This window comes from Ambystoma mexicanum, chromosome 7p, assembly GCF_040938575.1.
Source record: "Ambystoma mexicanum isolate Mex_15411 chromosome 7p, UKY_AmexF1_1, whole genome shotgun sequence".
NCBI classification, from domain to species: domain Eukaryota; kingdom Metazoa; phylum Chordata; class Amphibia; order Caudata; family Ambystomatidae; genus Ambystoma; species Ambystoma mexicanum.
The window spans coordinates 53,122,598-53,138,352 of record NC_090939.1 but is presented as its reverse complement, the minus strand read 5'-3'; the positions used below and the strand labels follow the sequence as shown (position 1 = coordinate 53,138,352).

Below are 15,755 nucleotides of genomic sequence, written 5' to 3'. Positions count from 1 at the left end.
GGCCCCACGCCCATGGGGAGATGCATGGAGGCAGGCATGACCCCCCACGCCCATGGGGAGATACATGGAGGCAGGCAGGCAGGGCCCCAAGCCCATGAGAAGATACATGGAGGCAGGCATGCCCCAACGTCCATGGGGAGATGCATGGAGGCAGGCATGACCCCCCCACGCCCATGGGGCGCTACATGGAGGCAGGCAGGGCCCCCACGCCCATGGGGAGATGCATGGAGGCAGGCAGGGCCCCCACGCCCATGGGGAGATGCATGGAGGCAGGCATGACCCCCCCCACGCCCATGGGGAGATGCATGGAGGCAGGCAGGCATGACCCCCCCACGCCCATGGGGCGCTACATGGAGGCAGGCAGGGCCCCCACGCCCATGGGGAGATGCATGGAGGCAGGCATGACAATTATACTATGCTGGTTTAAAAAAATAATGTTGACTTAAAATCTGCGTTTACCGCTAGTGGAGGTCCTAAGGATATCTATATCTGTTCAGGGGGGTTCCTTTTACCCCAGGCATGACCCCCACACCCATGGGGAGCTACATGGAGGCAGGCATGATCCCCCACGCCCATGGGGAGATGCATGGAGGCAGGCAGGGCCCCCACGCCCATGGGGAGATGCATGGAGGCAGGCATGACCCCCCCCACGCCCATGGGGAGATGCATGGAGGCAGGCAGGCATGACCCCCCCACGCCCATGGGGCGCTACATGGAGGCAGGCAGGGCCCCCACGCCCATGGGGAGATGCATGGAGGCAGGCATGACAATTATACTATGCTGGTTTAAAAAAATAATGTTGACTTAAAATCTGCGTTTACCGCTAGTGGAGGTCCTAAGGATATCTATATCTGTTCAGGGGGGGTTCCTTTTACCCCAGGCATGACCCCCACACCCATGGGGAGCTACATGGAGGCAGGCATGATCCCCCACGCCCATGGGGAGATGCATGGAGGCAGGCATGACCCCCACGCCCATGGGGAGATACATGGAGGCAGGCATGCCCCAACGTCCATGGGGAGATGCATGGAGGCAGGCATGACCCCCCCACGCCCATGGGGCGCTACATGGAGGCAGGCAGGGCCCCCACGCCCATGGGGAGATGCAGGGAGGCAGGCATGACCCCCCACGCCCATGGGGAGATGCATGGAGGCAGGCATGACCCCCCACGCCCATGGGGAGATACATGGAGGCAGGCAGGCATGACCCCCCCCCACCCCCATGGGGCGCTACATGGAGGCAGGCAGGGCCCCCACGCCCATGGGGAGATGCATGGAGGCAGGCATGACAATTATACTATGCTGGTTTAAAAAAATAATGTTGACTTAAAATCTGTGTTTACCGCTAGTGGAGGTCCTAAGGATATCTATATCTGTTCGGGGGGGGTTCCTTTTACCCCAGGCATGACCCCCACACCCATGGGGAGCTACATGGAGGCAGGCATGATCCCCCACGCCCATGGGGAGCTACATGGAGGCAGGCATGACCCCCACGCCCATGGGGAGATACATGGAGGCAGGCATGCCCCAACGTCCATGGGTAGATGCATGGAGGCAGGCATGACCCCGCCCCACGCCCATGGGGCGCTACATGGAGGCAGGCAGGGCCCCCACACCCATGGGGAGATGCATGGAGGCAGGCATGACCCCCACACCCATGGGGAGATGCATGGAGGCAGGCAGGGCCCCCATGCCCATGGGGAGCTACATGGAGGCAGGCATGACCCCCCCACGCCCATGGGGCGCTACATGGAGGCAGGCAGGGCCCCAACGTCCATGGGGAGAGGCATGGAGGCAGGCATGACCCCCACACCCACGGGGAGATACATGGAGGCAGGCATGACCCCCCACGCCCATGGGGAGATACATGGAGGCAGGCATGACCCCCACGCCCATGGGGAGATACATGGAGGCAGGCATGCCCCAACGTCCATGGGGAGATGCATGGAGGCAGGCATGACCCCCCCACGCCCATGGGGCGCTACATGGAGGCAGGAAGGGCCCCCACGCCCATGGGGAGATGCATGGAGGCAGGCAGGGCCCCCACGCCCATGGGGAGATGCATGGAGGCAGGCATGACCCCCACGCCCATGGGGAGATGCATGGAGGCAGGCAGGGCCCCCACGCCCATGGGGAGATGCATGGAGGCAGGCAGGGCCCCCACGCCCATGGGGAGCTACATGGAGGCAGGCATGACCCCCCACGCCCATGGGGAGATGCATGGAGGCAGGCAGGCAGGGCTCCCACGCCCATGGGGAGCAGGCAGGCCCCACGCACAATTGATTGTACCCGTTTGATCAGATGTGATTTGCAGTGCTTTGCTAGCTTGATCTACGTGAAGTGTATTGTTGCATTTTTTGTGATAAATGCGGGAAAGTGATTTCCCCAAAAGAAACAGGTGCGTGTTTCTCCACTGGCGGGCCATGCTCCTTCAGAAACCCATGATATGTGGGGGGCAGAGATAACGCAGAGGGCTGTGAGATAGGCAGACATGGTGCGTGTTTCTCCACTGGCGGGCCATGCTCCTTCAGAAACCCATGATATGTGGGGGGCGGGGGGGCAGAGATAACGCAGAGGGCTGTGAGATAGGCAGACATGGTGCGCGTTTCTCCACTGGCGGGCCATGCTCCTTCAGAGCCCCATGATAGGGGGGAGGGGGTTGGGGGGGCATAGATAACGCAGAGGGCTGTGAGATAGGCAGACATGGTGCGTGTTTCTCCTCTGGCGGGCCATGCTCCTTCAGAGCCCCATGATAGGGGGGGTGGGGGGGGCAGAGATAACGCAGAGGGCTGTGAGATAGGCAGACATGGTGCGTGTTTCTCCTCTGGCGGGCCATGCTCCTTCAGAGCCCCATGATAGGGGGGAGGGGGTTGGGGGGGCATAGATAACGCAGAGGGCTGTGAGATAGGCAGACATGGTGCGTGTTTCTCCACTGGCGGGCCATGCTCCTTCAGAGCCCCATGATAGGGGGGAGGGGGTTGGGGGGGCATAGATAACGCAGAGGGCTGTGAGATAGGCAGACATGGTGCGTGTTTCTCCTCTGGCGGGCCATGCTCTTTCAGAGCCCCATGATATGTGGGGGGTGGGGGGGCAGAGATAACGCAGAGGGCTGTGAGATAGGCAGACATGGTGCGTGTTTCTCCACTGGCGGGCCATGCTCCTTCAGAAACCCATGATATGTAGGGGGCGGGGGGGCAGAGATAACGCAGAGGGCTGTGAGATAGGCAGACATGGTGCGTGTTTCTCCTCTGGTGGGCCATGCTCCTTCAGAGCCCCATGATAGGGGGGTGGGGGGGCAGAGATAACGCAGAGGGCTGTGAGATAGGCAGACATGGTGCGTGTTTCTCCTCTGGCGGGCCATGCTCCTTCAGAGCCCCATGATAGGGGGGAGGGGGTTGGGGGGGCATAGATAACGCAGAGGGCTGTGAGATAGGCAGACATGGTGCGTGTTTCTCCACTGGCGGGCCATGCTCCCTCAGAAACCCATATGATATGTGGGGGGCGGGGGGGCAGAGATAACGCAGAGGGCTGTGAGATAGGCAGACATGGTGCGCGTTTCTCCTCTGGCGGGCCATGCTCCTTCAGAGCCCCATGATAGGGGGGGTGGGGGGGCAGAGATAACGCAGAGGGCTGTGAGATAGGCAGACATGGTGCGTGTTTCTCCTCTGGCTGGCCATGCTCCTTCAGAGCCCCATGATAGGGGGGAGGGGGTTGGGGGGGCATAGATAACGCAGAGGGCTGTGAGATAGGCAGACATGGTGCGTGTTTCTCCACTAGCGGGCCATGCGCCTTCAGAGCCCCATGATAGGGGGGTGGGGGGGCAGAGATAACGCAGAGGGCTGTGAGATAGGCAGACATGGTGCGTGTTTCTCCTCTGGCGGGCCATGCTCCTTCAGAGCCCCATGATAGGGGGGGGGGGCAGAGATAACGCAGAGGGCTGTGAGATAGGCAGACATGGTGCGTGTTTCTCCTCTGGCGGGCCATGCTCCTTCAGAGCCCCATGATAGGGGGGAGGGGGTTGGGGGGGCATAGATAACGCAGAGGGCTGTGAGATAGGCAGACATGGTGCGTGTTTCTCCACTGGCGGGCCATGCTCCTTCAGAGCCCCATGATATGTGGGGGGCGGCGGGGCAGAGATAACGCAGAGGGCTGTGAGATAGGCAGACATGGTGCGTGTTTCTCCACTGGCGGGCCTGCTCCTTCAGAAACCCATGATATGTGGGGGGCGGGTGGGCAGAGATAACGCAGAGGGCTGTGAGATAGGCAGACATGGTGCGTGTTTCTCCTCTGGTGGGCCATGCTCCTTCAGAGCCCCATGATAGGAGGGGGTGGGGGGGCAGAGATAACGCAGAGGGCTGTGAGATAGGCAGACATGGTGCGTGTTTCTCCTCTGGCGGGCCATGCTCCTTCAGAGCCCCATGATAGGGGGGGTGAGGGGGCAGAGATAACGCAGAGGGCTGTGAGATAGGCAGACATGGTGCGTGTTTCGCCACTGGCGGGCCATGCTCCTTCAGAGCCCCATGATAGGGGGGAGGGGGGCCGGGCGGGGGGGCACAGAGATAACGCTGAGGGCTGTGAGATAGGCAGACATGGTGTGCGTTTCTCCACTGGCGGGCCATGCTCCTTCAGAGATCCATGATATGTGGGGGGCCGGAGGGGGCAGAGATAACGCTGAGGGCTGTGAGATAGGCAGAGGGCACAATAATGCCCCCCCCTCCACGACGGCGGCTAGTGGTGGGGGTGTAGCCAACTTCCCTTACTCCCCCACTTCACAATTCCCTCTCCCCTTGCGGGTCTCAATGGAGGACAAAACAGACAGGAAAATGCCCACTGCCGGGCATTCTGCCTCCTATGGTGCCCACACCAACGCTCCCAGGTGGAGGGGTGCCGTGCTCTGCATGTTTCTGGACGCACTGCCCATTCCTCTGCTGCCCTCAGTGCCCTAAAGAATCCAGCTTTTAGGCCCAAACCACTTTCCCTCCATGATGGAACCCCTTGACCCTGGTCACCAGCTGGGCCAGTGGCGGTCCCTAGAGCGGGCAGACGTGCTGGAGTGTCGTGCACTTCAGCAATTGGGTTCGGAACTGAAAACAATTAGCGAGTGGACTTGGTATCCATTGTGCACACGTGTTTTAACGTCGTGCAAGTGTGAGCAGAGCAGTAAGAGCAGACTTCGAATGACCGTGTGCCACCCCCGATGGGCGTCACCTCCAGATAGGCGCAGGGTGGAACACACATGTTCTGCGCACTGCCCTCCCTGCCTATAAACGTTCAATATTGTGGAAAGTGCTGGGGGCATTCCACAGGGATAAAAATATCATTTTGGCCAGCCAGCAAGTTTGGTCGGCTAGCGTTTCGCGGAGGGTGGGTGTCCCCTGCTCGGGCATGGCCCCAGGACTGCTGTATAAGGGCCTGGCGCTCGGCGCAGGGGTATAAAAGGGGACAGGGCCGGGCTAAGATTGCCGAAGATCTCAACAACTCTCCTTCGCCACCTTGAGACAGAACCCAAGCACGGTGAGTGGATGGGCTGCGGCGGGCAGCAGGAAAACGGGAGCCGCTCGATGGAGTCCCAAGGACGGGCAAGGGGCCCTCCTGGGAGAGCACCTGCTGTCCACGGGGAGCCGAGCAGCAGGCCGCTCTGGGAACAGCAGCTGGGCCCGGGCCTGGAGAGGGTGGTGGGCGAGGGTCAATGTGTGTGTGTAAAGGGCTGAGAGTCACCCGATCTCTCCTTCTCCACAGCTTCGCCATGGCCTTCGCTGGAATCCTGTCTGATGCGGACATCGCTGCCGCCCTGCAGAGCTGCTCAGGTAGGTCTCCAGCCCCTCGCTGCCCGTGCGTCAACCTGATGCAGCCCCCCTGGCTCATACAATGTAGGCCCGTCTTTTATGGTCTCCAGCCCCTCACCGCCGGTGCATCCACCCAATGCAGCCCCTCTGCTCGTACAATGTAGGCCCGTCTTTTATGATCTCCAGCCCCTCTCTGCCTGTGCATCATCCCAATGCAGCCCCTCTGGCTCGTACAATGTAGGCCCATCTTTTATGGTCTCCAGCCCCTCTCTATCTGTGCATCATCCCAATGCAGCCCCTCTGGCTCGTACAATGTAGGCCCGTCTTTTATGATCTCCAGCCCCTCTCTGCATCATCCCAATGCAGCCCCTCTGGCTCGTACACTGTAGGCCCGTCTTTTATGGTCTCCAGCCCCTCTCTGCATCATCCCAATGCAGCCCCTCTGGCTCGTACACTGTAGGCCAGTCTTTTATGGTCTCCAGCCCCTCTCTGCCTGTGCATCATCCCAATGCAGCCCCTCTGGCTCGTACAATGTAGGCCTGTCTTTTATGATCTCCAGCCCCTCTCTGCATCATCCCAATGCAGCCCCTCTGGCTCGTACACTGTAGGCCCGTCTTTTATGGTCTCCAGCCCCTCTCTGCCTGTGCATCATCCCAATGCAGCCCCTCTGGCTCGTACAATGTAGGCCCGTCTTTTATGATCTCCAGCCCCTCTCTGCCTGTGCATCATCCCAATGCAGCCCCTCTGGCTCGTACACTGTAGGCCCATCTGTTAAGGTCTCAAGCCCCTCTCTGCCTGTGCATCGACCCAATGCAGCCCCTCTGGCTCGTACAATGTAGGCCCGTCTTTTATGATCTCCAGCCCCTCTCTGCCTGTGCATCATCCCAATGCAGCCCCTCTGGCTCGTACACTGTAGGCCCATCTGTTAAGGTCTCCAGCTCTACACAGACCCAATACGGTGCGCTTGGGGCCTCTTTCCCAGACTCCCAGTCTACCTCGCGTCCCCTACTAATCTGCGCGCGGGAATCCGCTTCGCGTCCTCCCTGTGGCCCACTGAGGCGCTTTCCCGGCCGCAGCTCTGCTCCACAGGCTCTGCATCTCTGCCCTGTCCACACTGTCGGCCTCTCCCTGCATGGATCTCACACGCTGCCCAATGCTGGGCTATACTGTCACTGCCCCCTGTCCATCCAGCTCTCAGATGCGCCCCCCCCCCCACCCCCACGAGTGTCATCCACCCACTAACCTTCCTGGTCTCCTTTAGCTCTCCAGTCCCCGGACCCCCAGCACCCCTCAAACACACAGTACATCCAACAACTCACACAGTGGGGCGTCCGAGGCTGCGTGGGCCCCGCCCGGGGAAACATTGTGTCGCAAATCACTCTGCCACGGCAAGTACGGGTGGCCGGCCACCTTGACAGATGCCCGGGCCTGGCCGGGGCTAGAACGCGCCTACTTCTCTCCCCCGCCCCGCCCTGCACCCCGGAGCCCTGCTAGTCCCGCGTGATGCCTTGGCACGCGCGAGGGAGGGGACATCCCGACACGCCCGACGCCCCCTTTAAATACACGAGACGAGGCCACACTGCATCCAACGCAAGGGGAGAGCGGACGGGAAAGTCAAACAGTGCGGTTTGCGCCAGCTACGGCCCTTCAGTGGGACTTACACCTCCAGGCCTCACATTCCAAAGAGCCGACCTGCAATCCCGGCTTCTTCTCATACACGGAGTGACTGTGACCCTCGGCGTATATCGCTTACTGCTGCGGGTCCAGTGTTAGAGCGGTCACCCCACTCCAGCCCTCCAGGCCCAGCTGAGCGGAACGGCCTTAGGCCCTGCCTAGAGAGAGTGCTTCCCTAGGATCCCCGCCCCTGCGCCCCACTCCCAGCTCAGCACTGCAGGCATGTTGTGCCCTGCGCCCCTCCTGCTCCCACCCGAGCAGCGCGCCTGATGCTGTGCCCCTTCTCTTCTCCCACAGCCGCCGAGTCCTTCAACTACAAGGCTTTCTTCGCCAAGATCGGCCTCCAGGGCAAGTCCCTCGATGAATGCAAGAAGGTGTTCGCCATCCTGGATCAGGACTGCAGCGGCTACATTGAGGAGGAAGAACTCTGGTGAGTATAGCAGGCTGGGGGGCACATGCGCGCACCCAGGGCTGTTGCTTGGTCTGGAAAAGATCCGGGGTTACACTGATGGTGAACTGTCGGGACTGGAGGCTAGCTAGAGCCCCCTTATCACCCCACCCCCCAGCAACGCCTCTGCTAGCGAGATCCATGTGCACGCTGCAGACGGCACAATGCGGCCGTAGGCCTCAGCAGGGGTCACACATGCCAATCCCAGGAAACTCAATAGCTTAGTGTGCCCGTGGCAGGAATCGGAGTGTAACCTGCGCATGCCAAACCAGTGCGCCCATTGGTAGAAATGGGAAGGAGCGTCCCACAAGGTGGAGTTCCGAGGAGGCGGAGTTCGGAAAGGGTGGAGCTGGCAGTTGAACTCCAACGAAAGGAAATGTCCAAAAGAATAGTTTAAAAATGTTCCAATTTTTTTCATGCTGCTTCTTTTCCAAACACACACTTTAAATCAATTCCACTTTAAATCACATCCATGGCAGTGGCGCACCCACACATGTCTACATTGCCACTGGCACTGTAAATCCGCTTTGGGATAGAAACGGGAGGGCTGACTGACTGACCAGCTGTCCTTTTGATGAGGAATGCTTTAAGTGGGATTGGAAGTTAAAGGGGAGATCTAGTTAGGGGGTGTGGCCTAAGGACACGCAGCCTAACGAGAGCCCCCCCACCCCTCTATTAAGGGGGGCAGGGGGCTGGTAAAAGAGGTGGAGCTGGGGCACACTGGTATTATTAGCTCTGATGCATTATTAGCTCTGATGCGCCTTTCAAACAGCGCACCAAAAGGTGTGACGCCAGTGTGCCCGACTCGCACGCAGCAGGCAGCCCTTTCATTCAAGGAGCCCGCTTTAACCACAGGCTCATTGAATGAAAGGTCTGCTTGCTGCTGGTGTCTCTGTACTTGAAACCGGAATAGGGCTGGAGGGCCCAGTCTCTCCTTTTGTTTCCAAGTAACTAGTCATCACCCATCATGAAGCCTCCTCCCGCTTCAAGTACACATACATCAGGCAGCCCAGTGCATGGTTACACCTGCTGCTGGCAAGTGTCAGTGCTTCGCTTTAGAAACAAGAAAAAGGCAGTGCCTTTTCTTTTCTTTCCCGTTCTTTCTTCTAACCAAGTGCCGACACCTGCAGACAGCTCGTATAACCATGCAGCCTCTACATGGCTGCCGGAGGCGTCGCCTGGCCGGGGCTAGTCAGGAGCCCTTTCTGGAGACTGACGGGGCCCAGCCCCGGCTGGCCCCGGCCCACTTAAACCCATTTACTGGGTAACAAAAAGAGAGCTAGGCAGTCCAGGCCTCCTCCCGTTTCTGAGCATAAAGACCGCAGCAGGCAGACCTTTCATTCAAGGAACCCAAGTTAAAGCGTTGCCTACCACAAGGCTCCTTTAATTAAAGGGCTACCTGTTGCATGTGGTCTGGGGCACACTGGTGTCACACAATTTATGCCCCAGCCCCTTCTTTTGTGCGCATTAATGGTAGGCTTGGGGGCGGGGGCTCTCATTAGGGTGCGTGACCCAAGTACACCCATACTTAGGCTGCACCCCCTCCAGGGAGCCCACCCCCTCGATTTCTAATCTCATTTAAAGCACTGGCAAAAGGTCAAAGACGCCCGAGTGGCCTGAGGAAGGGGTGCAGCCATGATTATCATGCAGGCCGGGCCCGAGATCCGGCGGACCTTGGATCCAGCGTGCCGGCACATTGGCCAGCAAGGTGGGCCTGCTCAGTGGATCAATGCACACGATGCTGATCTGTGATCTAGTGGCAGTTGAGAATACTAGAGGGGTCGCCTCAATGGGTCCTTTCCTCCTTCCGAGTGGTCACCCATAACAGCGTGGTGCACGCGTAAGACCCAGAGGTCACAGGAGGGGACATACAGATGGGCGGGGGGGGGGCATAAGGCAAACAGACCAGGTCGCCTAATCCTCTTTCTCCTCCCTCCCCCCAGTCTCTTCCTGCAGAACTTCGACTCCTCTGCAAGAGCTCTGACCGCAGCCGAGACCAAGGCCTTCTTGGCAGCTGGAGACTCCGATGGTGATGGCAAGATTGGAGTGGATGGTAAGTAGCGCCCATTTTTGCATGGCTTCCGGGTATTCGAAGGCGCCTTCCTGCTGCAGCACAAGCAACTACCCTTCTGTGGACGGACTAGCTGGGCAGGCCATCTCCCATGGGTGAAACTGTTTGGCATAGTCAGAATGTCCTCTGGTTGGCACTGGCGACAGCCCATCTCATTGGGTGCCACAGCTAGTTGGCCAGTCAGACCATCTCCACTGGTTGATACAGGCTGCATTAGGCGGCCCATACAGCCAGCCTCTTCTGGGCAGCACTAGCTGGTAGTATAGGTGGCACTGCATGGTTTAGTTGCACTGCATGGCGGCACTGGGTGCAGGCAGCGAGTGCTGCAATAGCCAGTCCAGCTCTTCTGGGCAGCACTAGCTGGTAGTATAGGTGGCACTGCATGGCGGCACTGGGTGCAGGCAGCGAGTGCTGCAATAGCCAGTCCAGCTCTTCTGGGCAGCACTAGCTGGTAGTATAGGTGGCACTGCATGGTTTAGTTGCACTGCATGGCGGCACTGGGTGCAGGCAGCGAGTGCTGCAATAGCCAGTCCAGCTCTTCTGGGCAGCACTAGCTGGTAGTATAGGTGGCACTGCATGGTTTAGTTGCACTGCATGGCGGCACTGGGTGCAGGCAGCGAGTGCTGCAATAGCCAGTCCAGCTCTTCTGGGCAGCACTAGCTGGTAGTATAGGTGGCACTGCATGGTTTAGTTGCACCTGATGGCGGCACTGGGTGCAGGCAGCGAGTGCTGCAATAGCCAGTCCAGCTCTTCTGGCTGGCACTGGCTGCGACAGCCAATCTCCTTGGGCGAAACCAGTTGGGATCTCTTCTGCGTGACATTGGTGGGTTTTAGGGGCAGGGTTACTATGCAGGTTCAATCACAGATTGTCCAGTAGGCACTGTCCAGGATTGCAATCGGACTGGGTCAAGGGGGGAGGTTTGGGCCCCACCCAGGCGCGAATATGGCGGCGTAGACAGTGTCAGCTTTGAAGCCATTAAACATTGCAGGGAAATTCCTGATCTCTCGACTAACCCGCCTGTGTGTTTCATTGCAGAATTCTTTGCCCTGCTCAAGAACTAAGACTCCCCCAAGAGGAAGACCAAGCTGCTTGCACCCCACTCTGTCTTACTTGAAAAGCACCTGCTTATTTGTACATTTTATACACTGGACTGGCGCTGCGGCTTCTCTCAGACACCGGAAGTGCCCCTTCGCCGACCTCCGTCTCATCTCGACAATGACCGTGAAAAAGACCGCATCTCAGGGCACCTTTCAGGACACACTTCTTCAATAAATCACTCTATTTTGAATTCCTTGTGCCTTCTGGTTTTCTTGCAGACTGTTGCCCTCGGGAGGAGGGGGAAGAGAGGAGGTGGGATCGAGGACAGGAGGATAGTTTAATACCATTGGTGCTAAACTAGACTATTGCAATGCCCTCCTAGCAGGTACATCTGAAAATGACTCCAAATCACACAGAGCATTAAGCATCCCCAAAAGGGAACATATTTCCCAGGCCAGACAGGAAGCTCACTGGCTCCCGGTTAAAGAGGGCAGCACTTTTAAAATCCTCCCCCACAAATGCCTCACCCTCACAGCACGATCTTACCCATCAGAGACTATATCTAAATCCACTTCTACACGACCTACTAGGACTAACTACACAAACCAACTTCACACCCCAGACATCAACAGGTCCAAAACTGGCAGGTTAGGCTTCCCCCACATTGCAGCCAAATTATGGAACGCTTTACCCACAGACATCAGAAAGCAAGGAGTGAGTTTTCTACTCTGAAGAAACCTCAAAACCTCCCCCATCACCTAATCCTTTTGAATGCTCTGCTCCTTTTCATGCCTGCACTGTAATCTGCAACTGTTTAAACCATCTGTAACTAAGAAAACTTTAACAAGCGTCACGATGCGCCCAGGCTGGTGCGCGCTTTACAAATTAGAATAAATAAATACAGCAGGTTTAGACTGGGGTCATGAGTGATCACCCCACGCAATACTCCATGCCCACTATCAGTTCTCTTAGATTCTGCACCCTTGCCCTGGGAACCCTCAGGCATGCGCTGTCCCTCTGCTCTGAAAACATGGAGATAAATAAGTGAAACCCATTTCCTAAATGTTGAGAAGTCACAAGGTCCCAGCAGAGCAAGCGCGCCTGTATCAGCATCTCATCGGGAAATGAATGTGCGGCCTGCAGGATACACTGATCAGTGCAGCAAGTGCATTAGCCCACTGAGACCAGCAGGTTGATGATCTAGATTGGCATGGGCAGGTTTACTCCCGCTGACTTTTAATGATTGTTCTCACAGGTGATATACTAGACAGGCTCGTGCTTTAATACCACTTTCCCATTGGTGCCCCGCCAGAGTGTCACAGTAGTCATAGGTAGATGGAAGTTTTATATAGTGTGGTGCCTCACCTCAAACAAATCACCAAGGCGCTAAGATCTTAAATCCAATTGTCTCGGAAACAACCAGGTCTTTAAATTGCGTCTAAAAGCCTCCATGCCCCCTCCACTGTCGAGTGTGCAAGTGGCCTTTTCTTCCATACATTTCATAACTAGTGGGTGGGGGGCTAGGATGCAAACCTTCTCAATCAAATGGGGAGGTGGAAACCCTAATCTCTGAGACTGACTGAAAAAGTGTGGTCTATGGTCCTCCTGGATTTTCTGGTTGAATAGGCTAGCTGATGGGCCAGCGCACTATATGCAGAACCTGCAACGCAAGAAATATCAGAACCTACGGATGCGACTAGTCGCCTCAACGTCCCAATGGGTGGACGGTCATGGTAGCACGTGAGGGGGGGGAGGGGGTTGATGATAAATAAGGTTGATGAGGTTACTCGGGTTTATGAACACGATTGTATTAATGAAAAGGTGACTAAATACCAAATAAAATAAAAATATGGGCGGAATAAGTAATCCATGCCTCCTCAGAGACTTGATTGACCTGCTGAGCATGCTGTGATAAGTGGCATCGCTTAATTAGCTTCCAAAATTCCCCTGACCGTTTGGACGTTAAGACCACAAGCAAACCTTCCCGCGTCATGCTGGGCCATTGCAGCCCGATGGCCACGCAACCAACTTTTTATTTCAATTTCTTGATTACTGCAATACGAGCACTTTTACCCAAAACAGTCGCCACTCCTAATCGCAGATCTCAAAGCCCTCTTTTCCTGCTGAACTCAAAAGTCAAACCTGTGTCTAGGTTTATAATATAGTCTAGTTGAATCTGGCCTTTTGAGCAGAAGGGGATTTAAGACCATCACTGAGTGATGGATCTTTACCTGTCTTGAGGTTAGCAAACACAGAAGACAAGCCTCTATTCTACTTGAACAGTAAATCTTCATTCCACCAAACCCGATATCCTCTGGTATTCACTTCCAATTCAGGGGCATACATTTTCTCATGCCTATTGATTGAGGTCAAAACCCACCTGGATTGCAACATTCCATGATCAGTACAGGATGGAGGCAGGACTGGATACATACATAAAGATGACACCTGAAACAAAGCAATCCAAGGAAGCTTGCTGGCCCTCCGTACCCCAGGTGGCCCTGGCTGGATTATCACCCGCGACATTACCATTTAGCATATAATAAACCTCGAGTCCATCAAAGTAATGCTGCTAAATGACCCGCAACTTGATTGGGCAAGTGAGAATCTAAATCGGAAAAAGGCAATGTTCAAATCACCACAAAGCACAATTGCATAGATCACAGAATCACCTAAACAATCATTCAATACATCAGCAATACTACCAATAAAAGCATTGCTAGTCAAGTCTAAAGGCTTCCAATTAGTGTTAATCAATATTTAAAAAAAAACAGGGCATTTCCTTGTGTCGCAAAATATGTGGACACGAAGAAATAAATTGGGCGGTTTTCATTCCTGCAATTCCATCCCCTTGTCATTTAGACTGCCATCAGGATTTCAGCCGATGCCCTTCTCTGATCTAGCTCCACATTACTTGCAGCCACAAGAGCCCCTGCCAGCCAGGATCAATTGTCTTCATCCCTCGTTAAACAAGAGGATTGAGATCGCTCAGTGATTCTTCTTACTAAGGAATTGGTAAAACACCAAGTCACTTTCAGAGATGGGAATACAGGGCGGTTGTTTTCACACTCTTCCTTTAAACACTCAACCTTTATTAACTCTAGAAATAAGCTCTACAAACTTCAGACAGATACAGATCGTATCCCAACAGGAGACGTAAAGGAGCAGCTTCCAAGATGATGGACGTTACCAATCTCGACTTAATGTCCAAGAACACCCCATCTAACTGGAGGTCACTCAAAAACTCGACTTGATCAATATCCCTAGATTGGATAGAGCGCTATGAGGAGATAACAAACAAATTCAACACATTTGATCTATTTAGAATAGTGTTAGCTTTAGATGTAGGCAACCTCTCAAAGAGTAAGCAGCTATATGAATGCGGCTGTGGCAGTAAAAGTAGTTATGGGTGGCAAACACATTTGTCAACACTGAATCACAATTCAAGAGTGTTCTCTTTTGCTCTAGAGTGTAAATGGAGGGACAAGGTTATTAGCACTACTTGTTTGACCATTAACCTCTTTGCTCTTACGGAGAGGACTCTCCACAACAGATGAATATAACACAAGGGAAGTTTGCGGTTCTCTTTCAAGATCAGCTGGTTGAGCTGATGCTTCAATTAATGGGGGTCAACAAATTTGTCATTGAGTAGGTGGAGAAATTAATCATTTCATCCACTTGCTCATCAGAATTAATTGGAAGTGCAGACACGTGTTCGTCAGAAGTACCTTTCCTGCCCTGAAATGGTTCTGCTTCTTTTTGGATTCCCAGCATCTACTTTGTCAGACATTTCTCCATTACCCCTCATAGCAGAGACTGAGGGAACGTAAGTACGTGAAAGTACTGTTTGCTGGTGGGAGAAGCTGTTTGACATTAAAAGCTCACAGACTTCAAAGAGACTTTTACTGAAATCTAGCCGGAGGAACAGTTTCACTGCAGCACCGTGTGGCTGATGTCCCTTTAAGAAAAGTAAATATTGCAGGAATTTCCCTTCAATACGTGGACTATGGAATGAGCACGGGAAAGCCTGCGTTATGTGTTTTTAGCTAACTAAAGCCCCCTCCTTTGTTTCTCCTGAAGTGTTTAACAAGTGAGCCAGTGGGTTGTGTAGAGCGGCTCTGCCCTTGTGATTTCTCTAGCCTCTTTCTCTGCTTTCATTGCAACCAGTAGGTTGGGTAAAGCGGCTCTGCCCGTCTGACTAACTTAGTACCTTTCTTTGTTTTCTCTGTCACGTGTGTGTGGTTACTCCCCTTGTGCTCTGGAGGAAACCCATATCAGCTGTGCTCCTAGCGCACCTCGCGCGCGCACTTCGAAGTACGTGGAAGTACGGTTTGCTGTACGTGGCGCATAGAGCAGGACCTATGTTGTAGGATAACAAAAATATAAAGCAGCTTCACTAGAGGGAGGAATACAAATTCTGTATGATCGCTAATAACAGTAGGAACATCACAGCCGACAGTGTGTGTGTGCTAGTGAGGGGAAGCGTAAGGTGAGTGGATTTGTTTCCCAAGTGTGAGCGATTGACATATTAATAAAACCTGATTGATGATCGATCGAAGGTCTAATAGTAGCATAGACAAGGAAGTAAGAAAATTAACTGAAATGATACAGCGACCAAACCGTGCTTGTAAAAGGAAGATTATAAGCAAACAAGGTCTACTGCCTGAAGCCAAATTAGCCAAAATGACGACTTTCTTTGATAAAATCGAGTCCACAAAGTCGGGTAACACCAAATTGG

The 15,755-nt window shown here is 54.9% G+C and overlaps 2 protein-coding genes across 5 annotated transcripts in view; one reads left to right on the top strand and one right to left on the bottom strand.

Moving 5' to 3' along the window:
- The window catches only part of GDAP2 (ganglioside induced differentiation associated protein 2), a 1,016,820-nt gene that overhangs the window by 757,593 nt on the left and 243,472 nt on the right, over window positions 1-15,755 (bottom strand). The gene's annotated exons all lie outside the window — the stretch shown is intronic.
- Window positions 5,379-11,267, top strand: LOC138525680 (parvalbumin beta-like). Its single transcript, XM_069635759.1, has 5 exons — window positions 5,379-5,513; window positions 5,739-5,806; window positions 7,757-7,889; window positions 9,851-9,960; window positions 11,015-11,267. Exons 2-5 carry the CDS (start codon window positions 5,746-5,748, stop codon window positions 11,038-11,040), a joined length of 330 nt encoding a protein of 109 aa, XP_069491860.1. The 5' UTR covers window positions 5,379-5,513; window positions 5,739-5,745; the 3' UTR covers window positions 11,041-11,267.